Source organism: Onychostruthus taczanowskii, unplaced genomic scaffold (assembly GCF_017590055.1).
Source record: "Onychostruthus taczanowskii isolate IOZ18803 unplaced genomic scaffold, ASM1759005v1 scaffold34, whole genome shotgun sequence".
Lineage (NCBI taxonomy): Eukaryota > Metazoa > Chordata > Aves > Passeriformes > Passeridae > Onychostruthus > Onychostruthus taczanowskii.
The window spans coordinates 1815941-1833806 of NW_024500794.1; the positions used below are offsets into that span (position 1 = coordinate 1815941).

The window sequence follows — 17866 nt, forward strand, 5'->3', positions numbered from 1 at the left end:
GATGTGCAGTGACGCGTTTGACATTGGTGTAAATGTCAAACGTGCAGTGAGCTGTGAGATGTCCCTCCCCAAACTTGGGAGGAGTCAAATGTGAAGGTTCACAGGGATTTTTCTGACATTTATGTAGTACTAGAGAAGTGGGGCTGGTTTTTTGCCTTTTTTATTTTTTGAAGGCTGAAGCTCCAGGAAGATTGAAGGATGGGCCTCATCCACTCACATGCCAAGTGCTAAACGTGAAACAGCCCATAAAAACATTATTTCCTCCTTCACAGAATGCATGCCAGAATTTTCCCTTTAGGGGCTAATTTTGTATTGTCCTCATTCGAGGCTAGGAAAAGAACGGGAAAAAATCTTTTCCACCTCTGTCCCTGGAGATGGCTGCAATCTGGTAACAGGTTATTCTGCTATTTCCTTCTCTCCTGAGACTTGCAGCTGGGAAGTCAGAGCTGTTCCAAGCCACAGTGTGGAAAAGTGCCCTCCTTGTTTTCTCCTGTGCACGTGCCGTTGTTGGCTTCCACACAGCAGATAAGCAACTCCATTGTAGGATCGGTCTGTGGAGGTGTTTGGATTTATCCGCAGTAATTCAGGCAGTCCATGGAGTGAATTGTACCCATTTTGTACTGAAATGGGCAAATTCTTCCAAAACAATGCTTAGTAGCTTGATCTAGTGTCTTTTACAGGGGTACAAAGACATTCCAGAAAGCAAGAGGAAGTCTTAATGGGCAACAAATGAAGGGGAGTTCTTTATCATTTAGCCACTGATTCCTAGCTGTATTTTTGTTTTTCAAACATGCTAAGAGGATATATTAAATGAAGCAGGGCTTACACAGAATGTCATGTTGGTTTTGCTTATATTTGCACTATCTGTACAGCTGGTTCATCGGAGCATGCAAGAAAACGTGTGTTTTAAATTAAAAACTACAGGATGGTCATACAGAGCTGATCGTGGCTGCAAAGTGCCTTTCTTTAAAATTAAGTTAAGATGCAAAACGTCTTTTTCTTACAAGTACATGGTTAATTTTCACGCGGAAAGTACAGCTGAAGAATGAAACTCTCCTGCGTCAAGAACTTTTAAGATTGCAGCGGACCTCCTCTGTCTCCTTTCCCGTGTGTTTTCTAGCAGCTTTAGCCACTCGGTGCACCATCCAAAGTTGCTTTTCTTCAGCTTGTCCATCTGGGTTTTTAAGGAGTACCGCCGACGCCGGTCCTCGCCCGGCGGTGGGCGGGCGGGGCTCGGCGCTGCTCCGGGCCGCCTCCCGCTCGCCGCTCTCTTTCCTGCTGCCGCTGCCAGGAAGTTGGAGACGGGGTAGTCATTCTCCGCGCTGCTCCGGCCGGCGCTGGGTAGGGCTGGGGCGGCTTCCTCTGGACGTAGGGGACCCTGCCGCGGGGATGTAGCGGCCCGCGGAGCCATGCGCGGCCCGGCGCTGCCCCGCACATCGCTGGGGACGGTAAGTCACGGCGGGGACTTGGCCGCTCCCGGCGGAGCGGGGCCGTGCTCGCCTCGCCCGGCGACAGCTCCGCTCCGGCGGATCCGCAGCCCGCTGCGGGTCCGCAGAGCGGTGTCCGCCGTCGAGATTTCGGGCCCGGGCTCTCTTCGGCCCTCCTGGCCGCCGTCGGGCTCCCCATCGCTGCCGCTCTGCGCACAGCCCGCTTTCTGCTCGCCCTCTCCGGGGCGCTGGGGCTCCCCTCTCGGCAGCCCCATGCCGGGGAGGGCAGCGGGGGGACGGGGCTCGGGGAGTCTGCGGGAGGGCGAGGCGGGCGGTCGTCGTCGCAGGGGAGGCTGGTGCCGGCGCCGGAGCGGCAGGAGCGGCGGTAGCGGGTCGGGCGGCCGAGCCGCGCCATCCGCCGGGTGCCCGCGGGGCAGCGGCACCGCCGTGCTCGCCGCCTCCCTCCCTCCGCTCCCCGCCCTCCGCTGGGCACCGAGTTCTCTGGCGCCGTTCCCGGGATTTATCCCTGACTCAGGGAGAAGGCGTCTGGGCTTACAGGAACGGCGGTGGATTCCCTGAAGCCCGCGGCGCGGCCGTTAACGCCGGGCACCGAGCCGCCCGGGCGGGATCGGAGCCGCTCCGCTCCCTCCGCCGCTCACGGGGAGCGGGGATGAGCCGCCCCCGTTTTGCTGCGCAGCCGGGCGCACACAAATGCCACTCTGCGGGCGCTCGAGCAAAGATTAGAGGGTTTTAGCTACGCCCCAAACCACGGGATTTGTATAAAAGTAAGTTCAGCTCTGCCGGTAGATCTTCTTTATTCTTCCCGGGTTTCGTAGGGTGAGACTTTTAAGCTGCCCGTTGTGATTTCGCAGGAGAAAATGTTGTAAAAGATATCGGAGAGTTTTATGAATAACCTGATTCCAGACGTGAATGGCTATCGAGTGTCAGCAGATGTGTGCTGAAGCTGGGACAGTGGAGTGGTGTCTGTCAGTATCACAACATGACTGTAAATTCTACTGTAGAGGTTATGAGGTCAAACTGTCTATCCTTAAATGCCTGAGCATCCACTAAAGCACACTTGCACTTGCCTGCACTGGATATGTAATGTTGGGTTAGTTGTTAATTTGTGGTCAGAAAGTTGCAGTGTGTGCAAACTTACCTTCCAGAAGGGTTTGGATTTGGTCTTGGGGGTTTTTTTACTACTTGCAAGGTTTGTAAACCCAGTAGTAGACTTCTGCAAAGTTACTTTCCAGAAGGGTATTTTTGTTTTACTACTTGCAAGGTTTGTAAACCCAGTAGTAGACTTAAAGCTAGTAGTTGCAGGACAACACAACTAAAACTGAAGAGAAGGAATACCTTGACTCTAGCTGTGGATCACTTAGCATATTGGGACCTAAGTAGGACACATAAACTGTTGATTTATGGACAGATTTCAAAGCAGGTAGCAAACCTGAAAAGTGTATTTCTGGCTTAAGAATAGAGGTGCGCACATTTTGGTATAAATCAGGTACCATATGTGATATTATTCATTCAGTTGGCAAAAAATGAAAAACCTATTGGATTCTCCAAATTCATTATATTATCTTCAGTTGAATAAGATACTCAAGGAAGTGTCCTTCAGTGGTATTTCTTTTTGAAGATGTTTTCCCCTTCCTATTTGCATGCAATTTCAAGTTGTCAATAGCATTGTACTCCCTACAGATAACATATATCTTTTCAATTAAATCATATTCTTCTTTTTTTTCCCCCCAGAGTTACAAGTCTCACTCTCACTCTGTTGCATGCCCATCCATCTGTCATTTAAATTGCATATCACCCTCATAGGCTTTCTTGGCCCCCTGATGGCTCCCTTCTGCTCTTCTGAATCTTGTATATTTCCTGTGATTCTTCAAAATTTCCTGTAGCCTGTTTCCATGCATTCACTCTTTCTGCCTGTCCTTAAACTAATTTTCAGGTGCTCTGTGTTTTCCCCATGCACTCCTAACTTTTGCAGTGGACAAAATGGCATCCATCTTCACTGAGGCCAGGGTGTTTTCTGTCTCATTAAAAGAAAAAAAAATAGTATATATAATGGACGTTTCATTTATTAAAGAAAATTCTGTTTTATGAAGAAAAAAGTAAATAGCCATAAGGGTACTCCTGGCATTGATTTCTTTTCAAAGTAAAGGGAGAAACTGCCATTTTGAAGTTAGAAGCTACCTTATATAAAAATTGGAAACCAGGCCACCAAGTGCATTGTGAAAAAGAGCTGTTGGGCCACCAGCCTGTTTCCAGTAGTGACCAGTCACAGGTGTCTGCCAAGGGTTTTGCAGCAGGGCAAGTGTACAGCAATGAAAAATAAGAATACTTTCCTGGCTTCAATTGGGCTGGGACCATAGGAATTTCCAAGTTGAAATGGCGTAGTCATATTTTGCATCCCTGACTGGCTTTTTTTTTATCTTCTCCTATGGGTGTGGTGATCAGTTTTGGAGCGAGGACAGGTTTCTGGCAGAGCCAGCACTCTCTCATGGAGTCCCACACCTCAGCTACATGTTGGCTGTAAAAGTACCTCCCTGTGTTTGTTTTGCACCTCTCTGCTGCTTGTCTTATGTGATGCCTCTTAGTTCTTGTATTGGAGGAGACAGAGAACACTCATCCCACTTCATCTTCTCTTTGGCATTCATGGCCTTGAGCTGCTACAGTATCCTTGGCTCAGGTTCCTCTTTTATAGACTGGTGTATTTTTATCATTCTGTGGCATTCTGTACCAATGATGGTCCTTTTTACTTTTCTTTGTTTTATATTTGGGTTAATTTACATTCTTAAGATTGGGGACCAGAACTACAGTCAAGATTCAATCCTTTATATATGGTCATAACAACACTTGGTTTTGCTCTCAAGTCCTTTCCTAATAATTCATAGCATTTGATTGCATTTCTGATTGTTTTCTCCAATAAGATTAATTGAACTTTTACTGCTTATTAATCTAATTTTAATTTCTGTTTTTAGGACTAACTACTTCTAGCCAAATGAAATGTTTATATTAGGGTCTGTGCTAAGTACACTTAACGTGGCAATTTTTGTTCTCACAAGGAACCAGTACTGTCATTCTGGATGCCTTTCCCTTTTCATTAAGTAATCAATTTTCTGCATTAGCAGTATTATTTGTGGTAAACCCAGTGTTGTCATTTTGCTCTTTCTTGCCCATTTTCTTTAGTCATCACAAGGAGGCTTTGAGCAGATGCCTCGTGTTCTCTTCTGTAATCCCTGGATAGCTGAGTGCTTCCTTTGCTAACACATATCCTTGTGTTAAGCACATCTCAAAGCAGTGTCACTACATTTTCCTATTAAACCAAACAGGAATATATCTGTTCCAATGAGTAGGCTTTGGCATTTGACAATCACCTGACTTAAAAATTCTCCTAGTGAGTCACTGACAAGGGGCATAAGCAGGTCCATGGCGCAGCGTGGGCAGGGCCGAGGGCTCATGCCCAGCTGAAAATCATTTCAGGATGGAAAAGTAAGGATCCCCCTGAGCCTTCCCATGGCTGCTGCTCCATCAGCGCTCTGATGTGAGGCTGTGCACAGCACAGTGGAACTTTGGCTGCCTGCTGAACACAGGCAGCCAAAGTGCTGGGGTGTCGAGGGTCAGTAACATGGCACTCTGACACAGTGTCCACCACAGTGTCCTCGGAGGGAAAGCTTCCAAAAAATTTTTCTTATGGTTGTTATCACCTACTGACTTCTCCATTATTTTCTTAATCTTTACTGATATGAAATAAAGCCTTCTAACTTTATATACTTTATGATATTTTATGATGTGAAGTCCACAATCTTTATAGATAATCACAGGTTTTTTTCAGTTTTTAAGTTAAGATTTCTAAGGCCTTTCTTCATTGTATCAAAGCTATTATCAGTCTCCTGAATTAAGACAAGGCCTGAAATACAGCGTTCTTTCATCAGATCTTCATAAAATAAGGATGATTTATCATAGTAGTTCTTGTAGCCTTCTTTTGTCCTTTCCAGATTTTAGTGAGCAATGACAAAAACTTCCTGTAAATGTTGCTTTAATGCACATTTCTCAATGTTTAAAGCAGAAGTTCTGGTTTCCCTTTCATCTTTGTGTAGCAAACTAAAACAAATGTGAACCTCAAAGAGCTTTTGGAAATGGCTGAACCAGACAAGGAACATCAGAGTAAATCCTGTACTCTGCTTTCGTTGGTGGCTCATTAGTCTGAGCAAGATGCTGATTTTTGCCCAAGCCTCCAAGCTGACTAATTTTTTATGATTCATTAAAAAGGCTGACAGATGATTTATGTGTAGAATACTTGTGCATGAGGCGTGTGTCATGCTGGATTCTTAAACCAAGGTAACTTGATGTTGCGAAATATTTTGAGACACTCTAATGACTCATAATGCCTCTTATTTGCAGATAGTTGATAGTTAATTAGTTTAAAAATGGAATTTGCAAAATGGCAGCCTTTTTTGAGAGAAGTGGTTGATTAAGTTATTACAATGGAATCTTTGTGCAACTTGGTCCATGAGGATTAAGGATGATTAAATATATTTATATGAATAAAATATTGATTTCATTGATGATGTTGAGACTAAAAGACTTAATTCATAATTATTTACAACACAATACAGATAGTTATAACTACTAGTATGATGTACTGATTTCTCAAGAAATATTGAAGCAAAGTATTAAAGATAGCAAAATGACCTGCATTCATGCTGAGTAATTTGGTATTTCCCAGCCTCCTGAGGTGATAATATGGGGCAGCCCTGACATGCTGCACTCCCTATGCAGTCCCTCTGTTTCAGGTACTGAGCTTTATGTGCCCTTGTCCTGAGAGCACTGCTCTCAAATGTCCCTTATTTCTACCCTCTCATCTGTCTTTCTGGCATCTTGCTCTGCTCCTTTCATCTTTGCCCTTCCTTTCTTCATTTACCTTACTCTGGTGGGATATCACCTCACTTGCAGTTCTCTGTGCATGTCCTGGTGAGGCAAAAGCAGGAACAAGGGTGTAAATGGTAGTGGTGGCAGTAATTCAAGAATATTTGAGTGTGAAAATTGTGGAAAGGCTCCTAACTCCTGTCTCAGCTGTCAAAACATTGCATAGAAGAGCTTTGGGCTTGTGCTGTGCCTTTTTTCGTTGTAGGTGATGTGCTGGGCAGTAAGTGCTGGCGTGAGGCACGGGAAGGAGCTAGGGTTGCCTTATGTGAGAGGAGAATGTGCAGGGAACACACCTGTGACCCAGAGGGGTGGAACGTTTCAAGGAAGCAGTGTTCTGCCATATTTTGGTTATTCCTGTGTCAGTTTCAGAAGTAAACCCCAGAGTTTCTGCTGACTCTGTTTTCCCTGGGTAGTCCCTGAAATGACTGAGTAGGTATGAATCAGTGGTGTGCATCACTTGTGGTTTGAGTTACCACTTGGCTTAAGTAATACACATTATCACTGTGAAGTTGCTTAGTGGGTACTGTTTTTTTTTTTTTCATCCTGGCAAGTGGAGTGTGCTGTACATCTAACAATGGATATTCAGCTTATTACTCTTGCAGAAGACCTCTAAATTTTGCCTTGGCACACTCTTGTCAGTGACTTGAGGCTTCAGTGCTTGGAGCTGAATCTGGCTGGTGACCAGCAGTGTTTCTCAGGGCTCAATTCTAGGGCCAGTTCTGTTCAATGGATTTATTCTAGATAAATTGGAGCATTGAGCAATGATTATTGGAATGAAATTGAGCAAGTCTAAATGCTGGATCCTGAACATGGGAAAGAGTTACTTCTGGGCACAAGTACAAACTGTGACAGGAGTGTCTGAGTGCCCTGCAGGGAGGGCCCTGGGGGTGCTGGGGCAGCAGCAGCTCAGTGAGAGTCAGCAGGGTGTGCCCGGGCAGCCCAGAGGGCAGGAACCGCGTCCTGGGGGCACCAAACACAGAGCACAGCCGGGCAGAGCGGGGATCATCCCCTGTGCTCAGCGCCCGTGCGGCCTCACCCGGAGTGCTGGCTGCAGTTCAGAGCCTCACAATTTAGGGATTTGAAGGTCCTTGAATGTGTCCAGAGGAGGGGAACAGCAAAAGAATTTTTTAAAATCGGGCTCTCATCTCCATCAGACAGATTTGTTGGTACAAATCAACTGTGTTACATGGTAGCTTAAGCCAGGTGCCTCAAAAAAGGGATCCCCAACAAAGAAATTCCTGGGCAATATCACCCTTATGATCTAAACTCCCTATGCCTCAAGCAATAGTCTGGATGAAAAAGCATTATTGTGTGGGGTCTCCTCACTCTTCACTGGGTCAACTCTTTCACTACCAGGTGATCGCCGTGTGGTCACCTTCATATCCTCTTAGGGTGGTTTTGCTGAGGATTTTGATCAGTTCTGCAGTCCATGTTGTAATATGGTTGTTGCAGTTCACATTCCAACTGAAACGGAACAGACTGTTCTAATTTCATGTGTTGCCTGAATTTGATGAAGATGTTCATTGGTATTAATCAGTGTATTACTGAATGGCTTGGGGAGCTGCTTCAGATGGTGGTGTTTTGGTTTTTTTTCCATCATGTGAATGATTTTGCTGGATGGCCAAGTCATTGGGGTGTGAGTCACTCCTGACCTGTGACTTTCTGTTCCTCAAATTGTGTTCCATAACATGCTAATTCTGCTTTGATGACACTTACAGACATGCTTTCACTTAATCTGAAAAATTAAAAACACTTCTGTTTTCTTTTGGCTTTGAATATATATTGGTATATCTGACCAATTTTCTCTCTATTTTTGGCTTAATCTTTGATGCTTTTATCTTCTTTCTGCTGCTGACTTGTGTGACTTACGGGGTGACTGTTTATGTTCTCGTATCAGGGGATTAATGACTAGCTAGAGAATCAGAATGTTTTTATTGTTACTGTGTGTCAGACCATCTGTGTGAAGGATCTTCTATCCATTTTCCTGCAAGCCATAAATCTTTTAATGTCAGCTGCTGAAACAGTTTTTAGTTCCCCCAAGGAGTTGTTGGAGTGCTTACAATTATTCTGTGGTCAACTAATGAAGTCTGAAATGCTATCTATTTAAATATGTGGTTCTCTTTTTTCCTGTTCACCCTTTTAGCATCTGGTCTATTGAATATATCAGATCTCTCTGAAAAACAATGTTTTAGTTTTGTCACAGTTGCAAACTCCATCCTTCTTGAGGTTTGAAGTTGCTTTTAGGTATGTGCCTTTCTCTCCCAAGGCTTTAATTCTGAAAGAGAAACAGGACAGTGTAGGGTTGTCATTCTATGTATCTTTTGGTAAGCTTGCTACCACAAAATTGGTATCATGGCTGTGGTTTACCCTTATTGGTTTACTTTGCTTTTACTATAGCTCTCTTAGCTGAAAAAGCAAAAAAAAAGGAGAAAAAAAAAAGAAAAAAGAACTCTGGAGCTGGGCTTGTACTTCTGGGTGTCTTCAAAAAAACACTTTCAAAAAAAAAAAAAAAAAAACCAAAAAAAAACAAGCTGGGAAAACATTACAATTAGAGGGAAGGTAGTACAGTAGAACTTTGTGTGAGATTATATGGGCAGGGCGGTGTTCATTTGCAAAAAAATTAGTTGATTTTCATCATTCACATGACCTGATGCATGGAGTTCATTGGTACATCTGTAACATACTCAGAAGCACCAACACATGCATGTCCAGATGGTGTGGCCAGGATCACTTGTGTGCAAAGAGGATGACAAGGGGTGTAGGTTGTCAAGTCTTCATCATGCTGCTGGATTTCTTCATGGTACTATAAAGTAGTTTTTGGACAAATCTTTCATATTCTTCAGGAATCACTGGTTGGTATGGGATGGGTCTTTGCTGTAGAAACTTGCTGACTTCAGGTTTCATAAATCTTGGACCAAGTTTGGACCTGGTTTTGTTTTGTTGGGTTTTTTGGTTTTTTTTAACCTTTTTGTTGTTGTGTGTTTTTTCTTTATCTGAATGTTTGAAATGCATGCTTGAGGTTTGTTTTTCTATTGGGCCAAGAAGGAAAGGGGTTGTGTTTGTGATACACTGCAAACTTGTTACCATCCTTCTGGTACAGGACCTTTTGCTGATGAGTCATTGATGCTGTCCTCCTACCAGAGTGGAGGCCTTTTGGCCATTACGTAAACAGTGTATTTCTCAATTGCAGTGCTGGGAATAGTGTCCTGAAAACAGTGTCCAGGGAACAGCATTCTTCATTATTGGTACAGCTGTGCTTTTAACCCTTGGTTCATGTGTGTGTGGGTGTACAAAGTCACTCTCTCTTACAGTCATGTGGCAGTCATGCCAATCCTAATATTTCTGTTAAGATTGGCATGACAACTTTCAAATGGAAAAATAGAAATAAAATCTTAACAGATTTAAAAAAAGAAGAAACTGCTCATTTTTGTGTCGAACTGTACAGGCTGATTGTTGACAGCTGCAGTTTAAGAGGAAGAATGTACATTTGACATGGGGATAAATCAAAAACCTAACTTTCCCATGTTTCTAGGTCTGGCTTGATCAGGAGGCATTGTGGAAGATTTCCCGTACTTAGTAGGCATTGAGATCCTCTTTTGCCATCTTATTCCAAACTTCCCAGCTTGTGTATTTATTCAGTGGAACTGCAAGTACTGGATGCATTTTTCTCTGTGGAACTGTTTCTACATGGGCAGCTTTACTTCCTTCCTTAATAAAAACATTTCTTTGCTCTTGTGTAACTTTTATGCAAGTTGCAGCATTTTCAAGGCATTCCATGTATAAAATGCACATCATGAAAAATATTTGTTTTATAAACAACCAGTTTTCTGTAGAGGCCATTGAACGGTATATTAATATCACAGATGGCAGGCATTGGTTTGTTGAGGTTTATTTTTGTAAATCATCTCCCCGCACACATATTTGCCAGTGGAGGGTCCCATTACCAGAATTAGCCAAGTAAATTGAACTATGAGTTCAATGATATGATTTAATTCTAAGTGCTGAAGTCAGAGGTGCAGTCTGCAGGAGTATATAATGGTTTCTCACCTTGTTTCTCTCCTCTCCCTCCCTCCCTCTCTATTTACAGGTTATTTTAATATTTGTCTGTGTGTTGACAAAGGAATCTGTAGAAATTACTCCACTGCCATATAGAGTGCAAGTCCGTCGGGTAGCTTTGGATGGAGGAGACCCCTCTAACCCTTTGAGGAGAGAAAAGAGACAGATGCACTGTCAACTGGGACAATACCTACACCCCAGAAAGACCCACTGCTGCATGAGGTGTCATGCAGGTACGCAAAATAAATACAGTAGTAGTGACTTTCACCTGGGAGGCATTTTCCAGTCCTGCACTCTCAAACTGTCTCTTTCCTACAGCTAATCAGCTCTCCCTTTGCTTGGTACTTATCCCTACCCAGATAAACTCTTATTCCTTTTATTTATTTTTATTCCTTTTCTCCTCTTATGGGCTGTCAGTGTCATTCACACTGGTAAGAAGAAGCATACTTGGTCCTTATGGCATCAGTTCCAGGGTTTCTTTGAGGAACCAGTGAACTCCTGTCCTCCCTAAGACAAGGCATTTGCCACCCTGTCAGAGCTCTCTTAAGTGATTTTCTTGCAGGTACCTACAAGGCAAAAGATTGTGATGGGCCTGACCAGGCAACTGTTTGTCTTCCATGTGCCAATGGCACATTCACAGCTGTTGACAACACCATGTCTAAATGCTTCCAGTGCAAACGCTGCCGTGCAGGTGAGTCGCTGTCAGACCTGCAGGATCTGAGGAAAATGGGAGTGGATGAGGGCTGGAGGGGATGGCAAGGTGAGCGAGGGAGCTTGGAAAAGTAAGCAGTTGAATGGGTAAGACAGTGTATGGGGGTGGACTGGGGACAGCAGGAATAAGGGTTACCGAACTGGAACAGTCTGAGATACAGTTTGCAGGCCTTTCTGGCCGTTTTCTGTGAAAATTAGGGGATGACAATGCCTATGATCATAACAGTGCTCTCAGTGGAAAGTGAAGGAAGAGGTTGGAATTATTTCTCCTTTCTTTCCTCAGCACTCCAGCAGATAGTAGAGACCCCCTGCACCCCAAAGCAAGATACTGTATGTGGCTGTCAGAAGAATCAGTATCAGATTGATTCTGAGTCTGAATACTTCCAGTGTAGGAACTGCAGCTCGTGCGCCGATGGGATTATTGCCAGCTGTGAGTATGGCATGGATATGGCTCCAGTGCAGATGTACTGTTGTAGGGTAGACTTTCTGATATGCTGCAGTGCCATGCACTGAAAGGATGGTAGTTTTGGAACAACTCTGGGGTTTGTCTGCCCTCTTTCCCCAGAAAGACTGCTATTTTTTTGCCTGCTCTGGCATGAATCCCTGTTTCCTATCATAGCTGCTTTCTTTTGTCCTTGAATGGTTTCTTGGTTTTGGCTGTTGTGAGGAGCTACTTTGTACTTAATTTTGGTGCCTCTGCCTTGCCTATCCTGAAGCAAGGTTTTTATGTTCTAGAGCAGGTTTCCCCTTGCCTTCCTTGTTTGTCTTTCTCCTGATGCTCACTGCATTTCCTCTACCAACTGCTGGAAGCACTTGAGTATGATGGATGAAAATACCTCTGGCCCCTGTGCTCAGCTGAGCTGCTTATCAGTCAATTGCTGGGCAGCCACAGTGTTCTGTGCAGTGTTCCAAAGTAAAGAGGTGCTAGTATTGCTGAACTACAGCCAGTGGCATTGGGCATTACCTTGGGATGATGCCCAAGGTGTCTGGGAGAAGTACTCATGTTAGCTGTTCCAAGGTGCCTCATCTCCAGTCAGGAATCAGAGATCTTAAACAAACACTGCACACTGTTTCCATGTCCCTTAAATGTCTTCTTTTGATGTGAGGACTGAGAAAGCACGAGTCAGTATTGGATGCAACACGAGTTGACTTTATTTCCTTAAGTAGCTCTTCTTTAAGATTGCACAGGCAGATCTGACTGTGTGGCTGAGCAAGACATCACACATCCATGCCCTTTCACATGCTGACTGGTCTTCCAAATCTGCACTTACACACATTCCTTAGTGGCTGTCTTCCAGCCCAAGGACACACACTCCCCTCTCAACATCTTATTCAGCTGGTCATGATCTGTACCAAAGATACCATTATAATTAATTTAGTCATTGTTCTTTAATTATCCAGCAGGCCCATGATTCCAGTCCAGCTGTTCCCACATCTTACCTTGTCTTAAAGCTATCCTCTCTTCTTTGCAAACTATGCTGCTCCTGATCCCTTTCCCATCTCTTACCCTGCCCAGTGTGAGGTTTGCTGTTTCACTGGTGAATGTGTTCCCTCTAGTGCTCAATCATCTCGTCACAGTTTCCACACTTAAGCCTCTCCTCAAGGGTCATGATTGCACACTGTCTTTGAGCAGCTTCCTTCCCTCTTGGCTGATGTAGAACTTTTTATTCCCTTCCCTCACTCACCACAGAATGCATGCTCCTTGTTGTAGTAGATTTTCTCCTTCTCTCATGCAATTGGATGTCCTTCCATCACTGTTCTTGCCTGCTCCTCCCCTCACTTGTTTTACTCAGGCTCTCTCCTGTGACTTGCTTAGAAGTCATAGTTCTTTCATTTCTTACCCCTTCCACTCACGACATCAGAAGAGTGCTTATGTGTCCCATGACTTGAAGTGATTTCTCCCTTCCCTGAACTGACTTCCTCACCAGTCCCAGCTGCTCAGGGACCACTTCTCCCTCATCTTGGCCTGACTTATGTGGTTTCCCCTTCCTGTCATGCTTGAACTTGGGTGACTTTTACTGCTTTTTGCATATTACACTAATTCCAGCTGCTCTGTAATTACAGTCCCTTTCCAGGCCTCTACAGAGGTGTCCACCATCAGGACAGTGGCACTCTTACTTTTATTACTTTTATCCTCCCCCAACTCTGTTTTTATATGTAGATTAAATCCTTTATCTCTTCTTCAGTAGCCATTTTCCAGGCTTAAAAAAGGATAATCTCTCATCCCTCTTGGAGTGGATTTTTTTTCGTTTCTTCTTTGTCCAGATTATGGCAACAGTTTCTGTTTTTTTTTCTTTCTTCTGCAGGTTCAAAGAACAAAGATGCCATTTGCAGATGTAAGCCTGAATTCTTCCTGTCACGTAGTAATATCTGCAAGCCTTGCAACAGGTGAGCTTTTTTACTCTGTGTGCCCCACCACTGAGTAGGAGAGAAAACAGGAGCTCCACAGGGGGAGGAAATTCTTCTCATGACTCTTTCTATTTAGGCATAACTTTACAACAGTCTAATTGCCTTTCTGGGGCAAGTAGGTCTTCACCCCCTGTCTCCTCCATGTAGGCAACAGCCCACTAAGAGCCCAAAGTCACTAGTCACACTGCATTGCTCTGCTTTGCAGGCTCGTCTTGACTTGTCTGTTAATTAGGGTGGTTGGAAAAGGCTAGAGTTTCATTGCACGTGTGCTCACCTCTCTGATTCACCCTTTCAGCTGCACGGGAGAAGACTGCTTGCGGTGTCCTAGTCCAGTCACTACCTCACCGACTTCATCTGGGCTGAGTGAGTGCTCGGGGGACTGAAGGGCAGTGGAATCTTTTCATTGTGGGGTGCTGTTCTCTTAATGCCTTTTGTAAAGGGTTATGTTTTCCACTTTGTCAAACCATTATCCTTTTTCTCCCTACCATTTGCAAATCTCCACTTGCTGTTCTTCCTCTAGCACTTACCTCCTCTTTTCTTAGTCACTCATGCATTTGCTCTCTTCCTTTTGTCCAGATGGAAACCTTGTACTTGGCATCCTTGTTGCAATATTTGGAGTTATCCTCGTCCTCTGTGTTGCACGTAAAGTAGGGAAGCTGGTCCAGAAATACAAGACAGTGTCTTTCTACTCCTGTGGTGAGTACAGCGGCACGTGCAGTGATATGGACTGGGACAGACACCGATTTCTGTGTGGTTTTGTGTGTGCACGTGTGTGAGGGACAAAATGGGATCCCCTTACTCTGCTCTGCTGCAAGGCCAGAGTAGCACAAGAACTAAACAGCCAAGGCTCTTGTTGCAGTTCTGCATCCAGACCTGTAGCTGCGACTGGAAGTGCACATGACCTTATTTCTGGGATGTGTATTTTGCTATAAAACATTTTTGAGGACAGGATTGTGAATAGCTGCTTTCCTGTTTTCTCTGGGACGAGAGGAAGTGAAAATAATTTCTGCTTTCTTTTTTTTCTTTCTTTGAAGTTTCTTTGCCACAGACAACCAAGGAGCCGGTATCACAGGTGAGCAAGATGATGGGAGCTTACCTTCCACTTTCAAATATGTTAGCTTGGGATCTGGAGTAATATTTTTCCCCATGGGCTGTTTTCAGTCCTTGTATTTTCAAGTGAGCTGAGTAATAGGGCTGTCTAACTCAGAAGTCTTTTCCTGTAGAGGGTGGAGCCAGAAACACATTACTTCCCCTCTTCTAGAGGATGCTTTTCAAACTCCTGGCTTTTTTTTTTTTTTTTTTTTTTCCCTGGATGCATTTTGTTCATATAGTTGGTCCTTAATCCCCTTTTCTCTCTGTGTACCCAAAGCTTGGAGGATTTAACTAATTTTACTCCACTTCAGATCTTGACTCCACAAGCCTCGCAGTGCTGCTTCAGAGTATTCTCTCAGGTCCAAGGTAACTCTGCAAATAAGAGGGCCCAGACCGCAGTTGAAGTGGGGTTTCCACAGCCTTACAGAGGAGGCTGATGGGAAAGGTGGCATGTGGAGCTTCTAAAATGGTGGTTATTTTGGGTACCAGCCTTACTCGATTTTGTAAAGAAATACTTTTTCCTTGTTTTGTGGTGCCAAAAGAAAGTTAAACTCTTTGGGTTCTGCTGGAAAGAAATGTTTGGTGTCCTCTGCTGAAACAAGGCATGTGGGAAGGAGTAAAATCTCAACACCCACTCCCCATCTATCTTGGATAAATTTTAGCATATAAAGCTAGTGGTTACTTGCAGGAGACAGGTGTATTGTGCTGCTGTGGTAATTCCATGTAATGTGTCTTTCAGGTTGACGAGAAAATGAATGAAATTTCCACCCTTCCTCCTGAGTCCCAGAAGGAAACAGAATTGCCATTAAAGGCAACGCTATCATTTGCACCCCTGCCACAGAGTTCACATGAGTTACCAGACTGTGTCAGACCTGCCAGGAAGACACAGCTTCCAGACAGTAAGTGAAACTCCTTCATTCTTCTCTCCTTCCCCAGTCAAACGGGAACCTAATCATGCAGATGCATCTAGGAGTATGCTGGACAGACCTTACCTAGTGTTTGTGACCTGGATATGTGCCCATGGCGCATAGAAAGGCAGAAGCATGCCCAGAGCCTGTCAGTCTGTATATGCTAAACATTTGTGCAAGGCCTTTCTGTTGTCCCTTTTCCCTACCAGCAAAATGGATTGTCATATGTATTGATATGCTGTCAGTCTTAATGCCTCTGGGGTGACCCAGAATAATTTCAATAATTCATTCTTTTTCAAGAATGTATGGCAGCAAGGCCCTAAGCAAATGTGCTTGACTCTGCTCATAGCCTTACACAAGAGCATACGAAAACATTCCCATTACATTTTGAGGGACAAGAGCAAGTCTGGAGTCTCTGTGATTACTCTGGAGAACTGGAAAACACTTGAACAAGAGAGGGCAATGCAAAATAGCAGGGCAACCTCCAGCCCTGGATTATTCACATTCTCCTTGAGGTCGAAGAATCTTGCTTCTCAGTGTTTTCCCTCTGTGTTCACAGACCCTGCTATCCTGTACACCGTGGTGGATCACGTGCCACCGTCGCGGTGGAAGGAGTTTGTGCGGCGCCTGGGCCTGAGTGACTACGACCTGGAGCGGATTGAGCTGGAGCACCGGCGCCTGCGAGACGCCCAGTACGAAATGCTCCGACTGTGGAGACTGCAGCTGGGCCGTGCTGCCACTGTGGAGCACATCAGCTGTGTTCTCAACCAGATGGAGCTCAGTGGCTGCAGTGACGCTGTTCAAGAAGCTTTGCTAAACCAGAACTCTCCTCAACCGTGCAGCCTCCACAACCCCCTTTAATCTACTTCTGCTTTAGCTGCCTTTGACTATTAAGAGGGGATCATAGCTCTCTTTCTTTCCTCATATTTCCCCATCTTTGTAACACTCGTCAGCTGATTTTGTTGGAGACAGCAGCAGGTTATGCTGGAGGAAGGCTGAGGTTTGCTTCTTAACCACCACGTAGTTCAACCTTTAAGGCACGGCAGACCTCCTCAACACCTCCTCTCCCAAGGAGGGGAAGCACCTCATAAAGAAAGTGGTGTGTGAACTCTGACCAAGATGCAAAGAGGAGCTCTGAGTGACTTGATCATAGATCAGCTTCTATGAACAAGTTGTTGCTGAAACAGATACTCCACACATCGTGTGGTGGGTAAACTTGTAGGGTGCTTTGGTTAAGCTGACTGTTCAGATGTTAAAGTACTCACTCACTTCTTGCAGATCTATTTTTCTGCGAGATCAACCAGTTGAAGTGGCTCATATTGCAGCCTTTTGATTGCTAAATCTGACTCAGAGGAAGTGGTGGGAGGATGTGCCTATTCCTGGGAGCGGGAGAGGATTGCCCCCTCTCGGTAGCAACTAGTAGGTATGGCTGTAGCAAGACTCCTGGAGACTGAGAACTGGTTCTCTCTGCGAGGAACGGGATGACACTATCCTTTCCACACCATGTCCCTCAGGTTCCAGAGGAGTAAGAATTCCAAGCCAGTGAGTCAGATGAGAGGGTTGGTGCTTTTTTCCTCAAGTTTTTTTTTCTGTATCTAGAAATCATGTAAATTAGCATTAACAAAACACCTGCCTGTGTGTCTGTCCAAGTGCAGGGTGGCAAGGAGTGTGTGCATCTGCCTGGGGGAGGTGGTACCTATGCATGAGCACAGGTAGCACGAGCACCTCTGCAAATCTGCGCTGGCACACAGGCTGGTAGGCTTGTGTCTACCTGCTTATCTACATATGGATGATTCCATGAATCTAACTGCAAATGGGACTGTGTACGTGTCTGTACAGATATTTTAGCAACTGTTGAATAACTGCACACTACTTCCCAGACTGTGTTCTGTGATTGCTGCTTGGCTGTGGGAGCCCTTCGGTACCATCTCCAGGCTCTCCCCATCACTTTCTCACCGGAATTAACCTGGGAGAACCAGATGTAGAAACATGCAACTAGCCTGCACCAGGTGCAGGTTGTCCACATGTTTGTAACATGTGTTATTTCAGTCTCTAATCCCTTGATCAGAGAGGAACCTTCTATTGTAAATACACTAAATGTTCTGAATTAAAGTGAATATTTTTACCTCTGTTCTGGTTTTGCTCATATCAGCTTCTTTTCTTTGACTGTGGCTGGGGGCAGAGGAAGGGGAATAACTTATAGAAGTGTCAAGAGTGGATGGCTTGGTGGTCTTGTGTATTTTTTTTTTAAACCCATATTTTATATATTTTGGTATGCAAAACTTAGCTGACCTCACATCACAAGAAGCTAGCTGAGGGCAGGAAGTA

The 17866-nt window shown here is 44.7% G+C and overlaps 1 protein-coding gene across 1 annotated transcript; it reads left to right on the plus strand.

Annotated features, from left to right (window-relative positions):
• The first annotated feature begins 869 nt into the window (after positions 1-869).
• TNFRSF1A (TNF receptor superfamily member 1A) lies at positions 870-17663 on the plus strand. Its single transcript, XM_041411004.1, has 10 exons — positions 870-1448; positions 10450-10651; positions 10981-11109; positions 11413-11559; positions 13436-13517; positions 13834-13901; positions 14115-14234; positions 14573-14610; positions 15370-15529; positions 16098-17663. Exons 1-10 carry the CDS (start codon positions 1410-1412, stop codon positions 16397-16399), a joined length of 1287 nt encoding a protein of 428 aa, XP_041266938.1. The 5' UTR covers positions 870-1409; the 3' UTR covers positions 16400-17663.
• The last annotated feature ends 203 nt before the right edge of the window (positions 17664-17866 follow it).

Bases quoted from the DNA above. Each gene is read 5' to 3' on its own strand.
- TNFRSF1A (XM_041411004.1), top strand. From the start codon at position 1,410: ATGCGCGGCCCGGCGCTGCCCCGCACATCGCTGGGGACG. The intron at 1,449-10,449 runs GTAAGTCACGGC...CTCTATTTACAG, and splicing joins CCCGCACATCGCTGGGGACG to GTTATTTTAATATTTGTCTG. The intron at 10,652-10,980 runs GTACGCAAAATA...ATTTTCTTGCAG, and splicing joins CTGCATGAGGTGTCATGCAG to GTACCTACAAGGCAAAAGAT.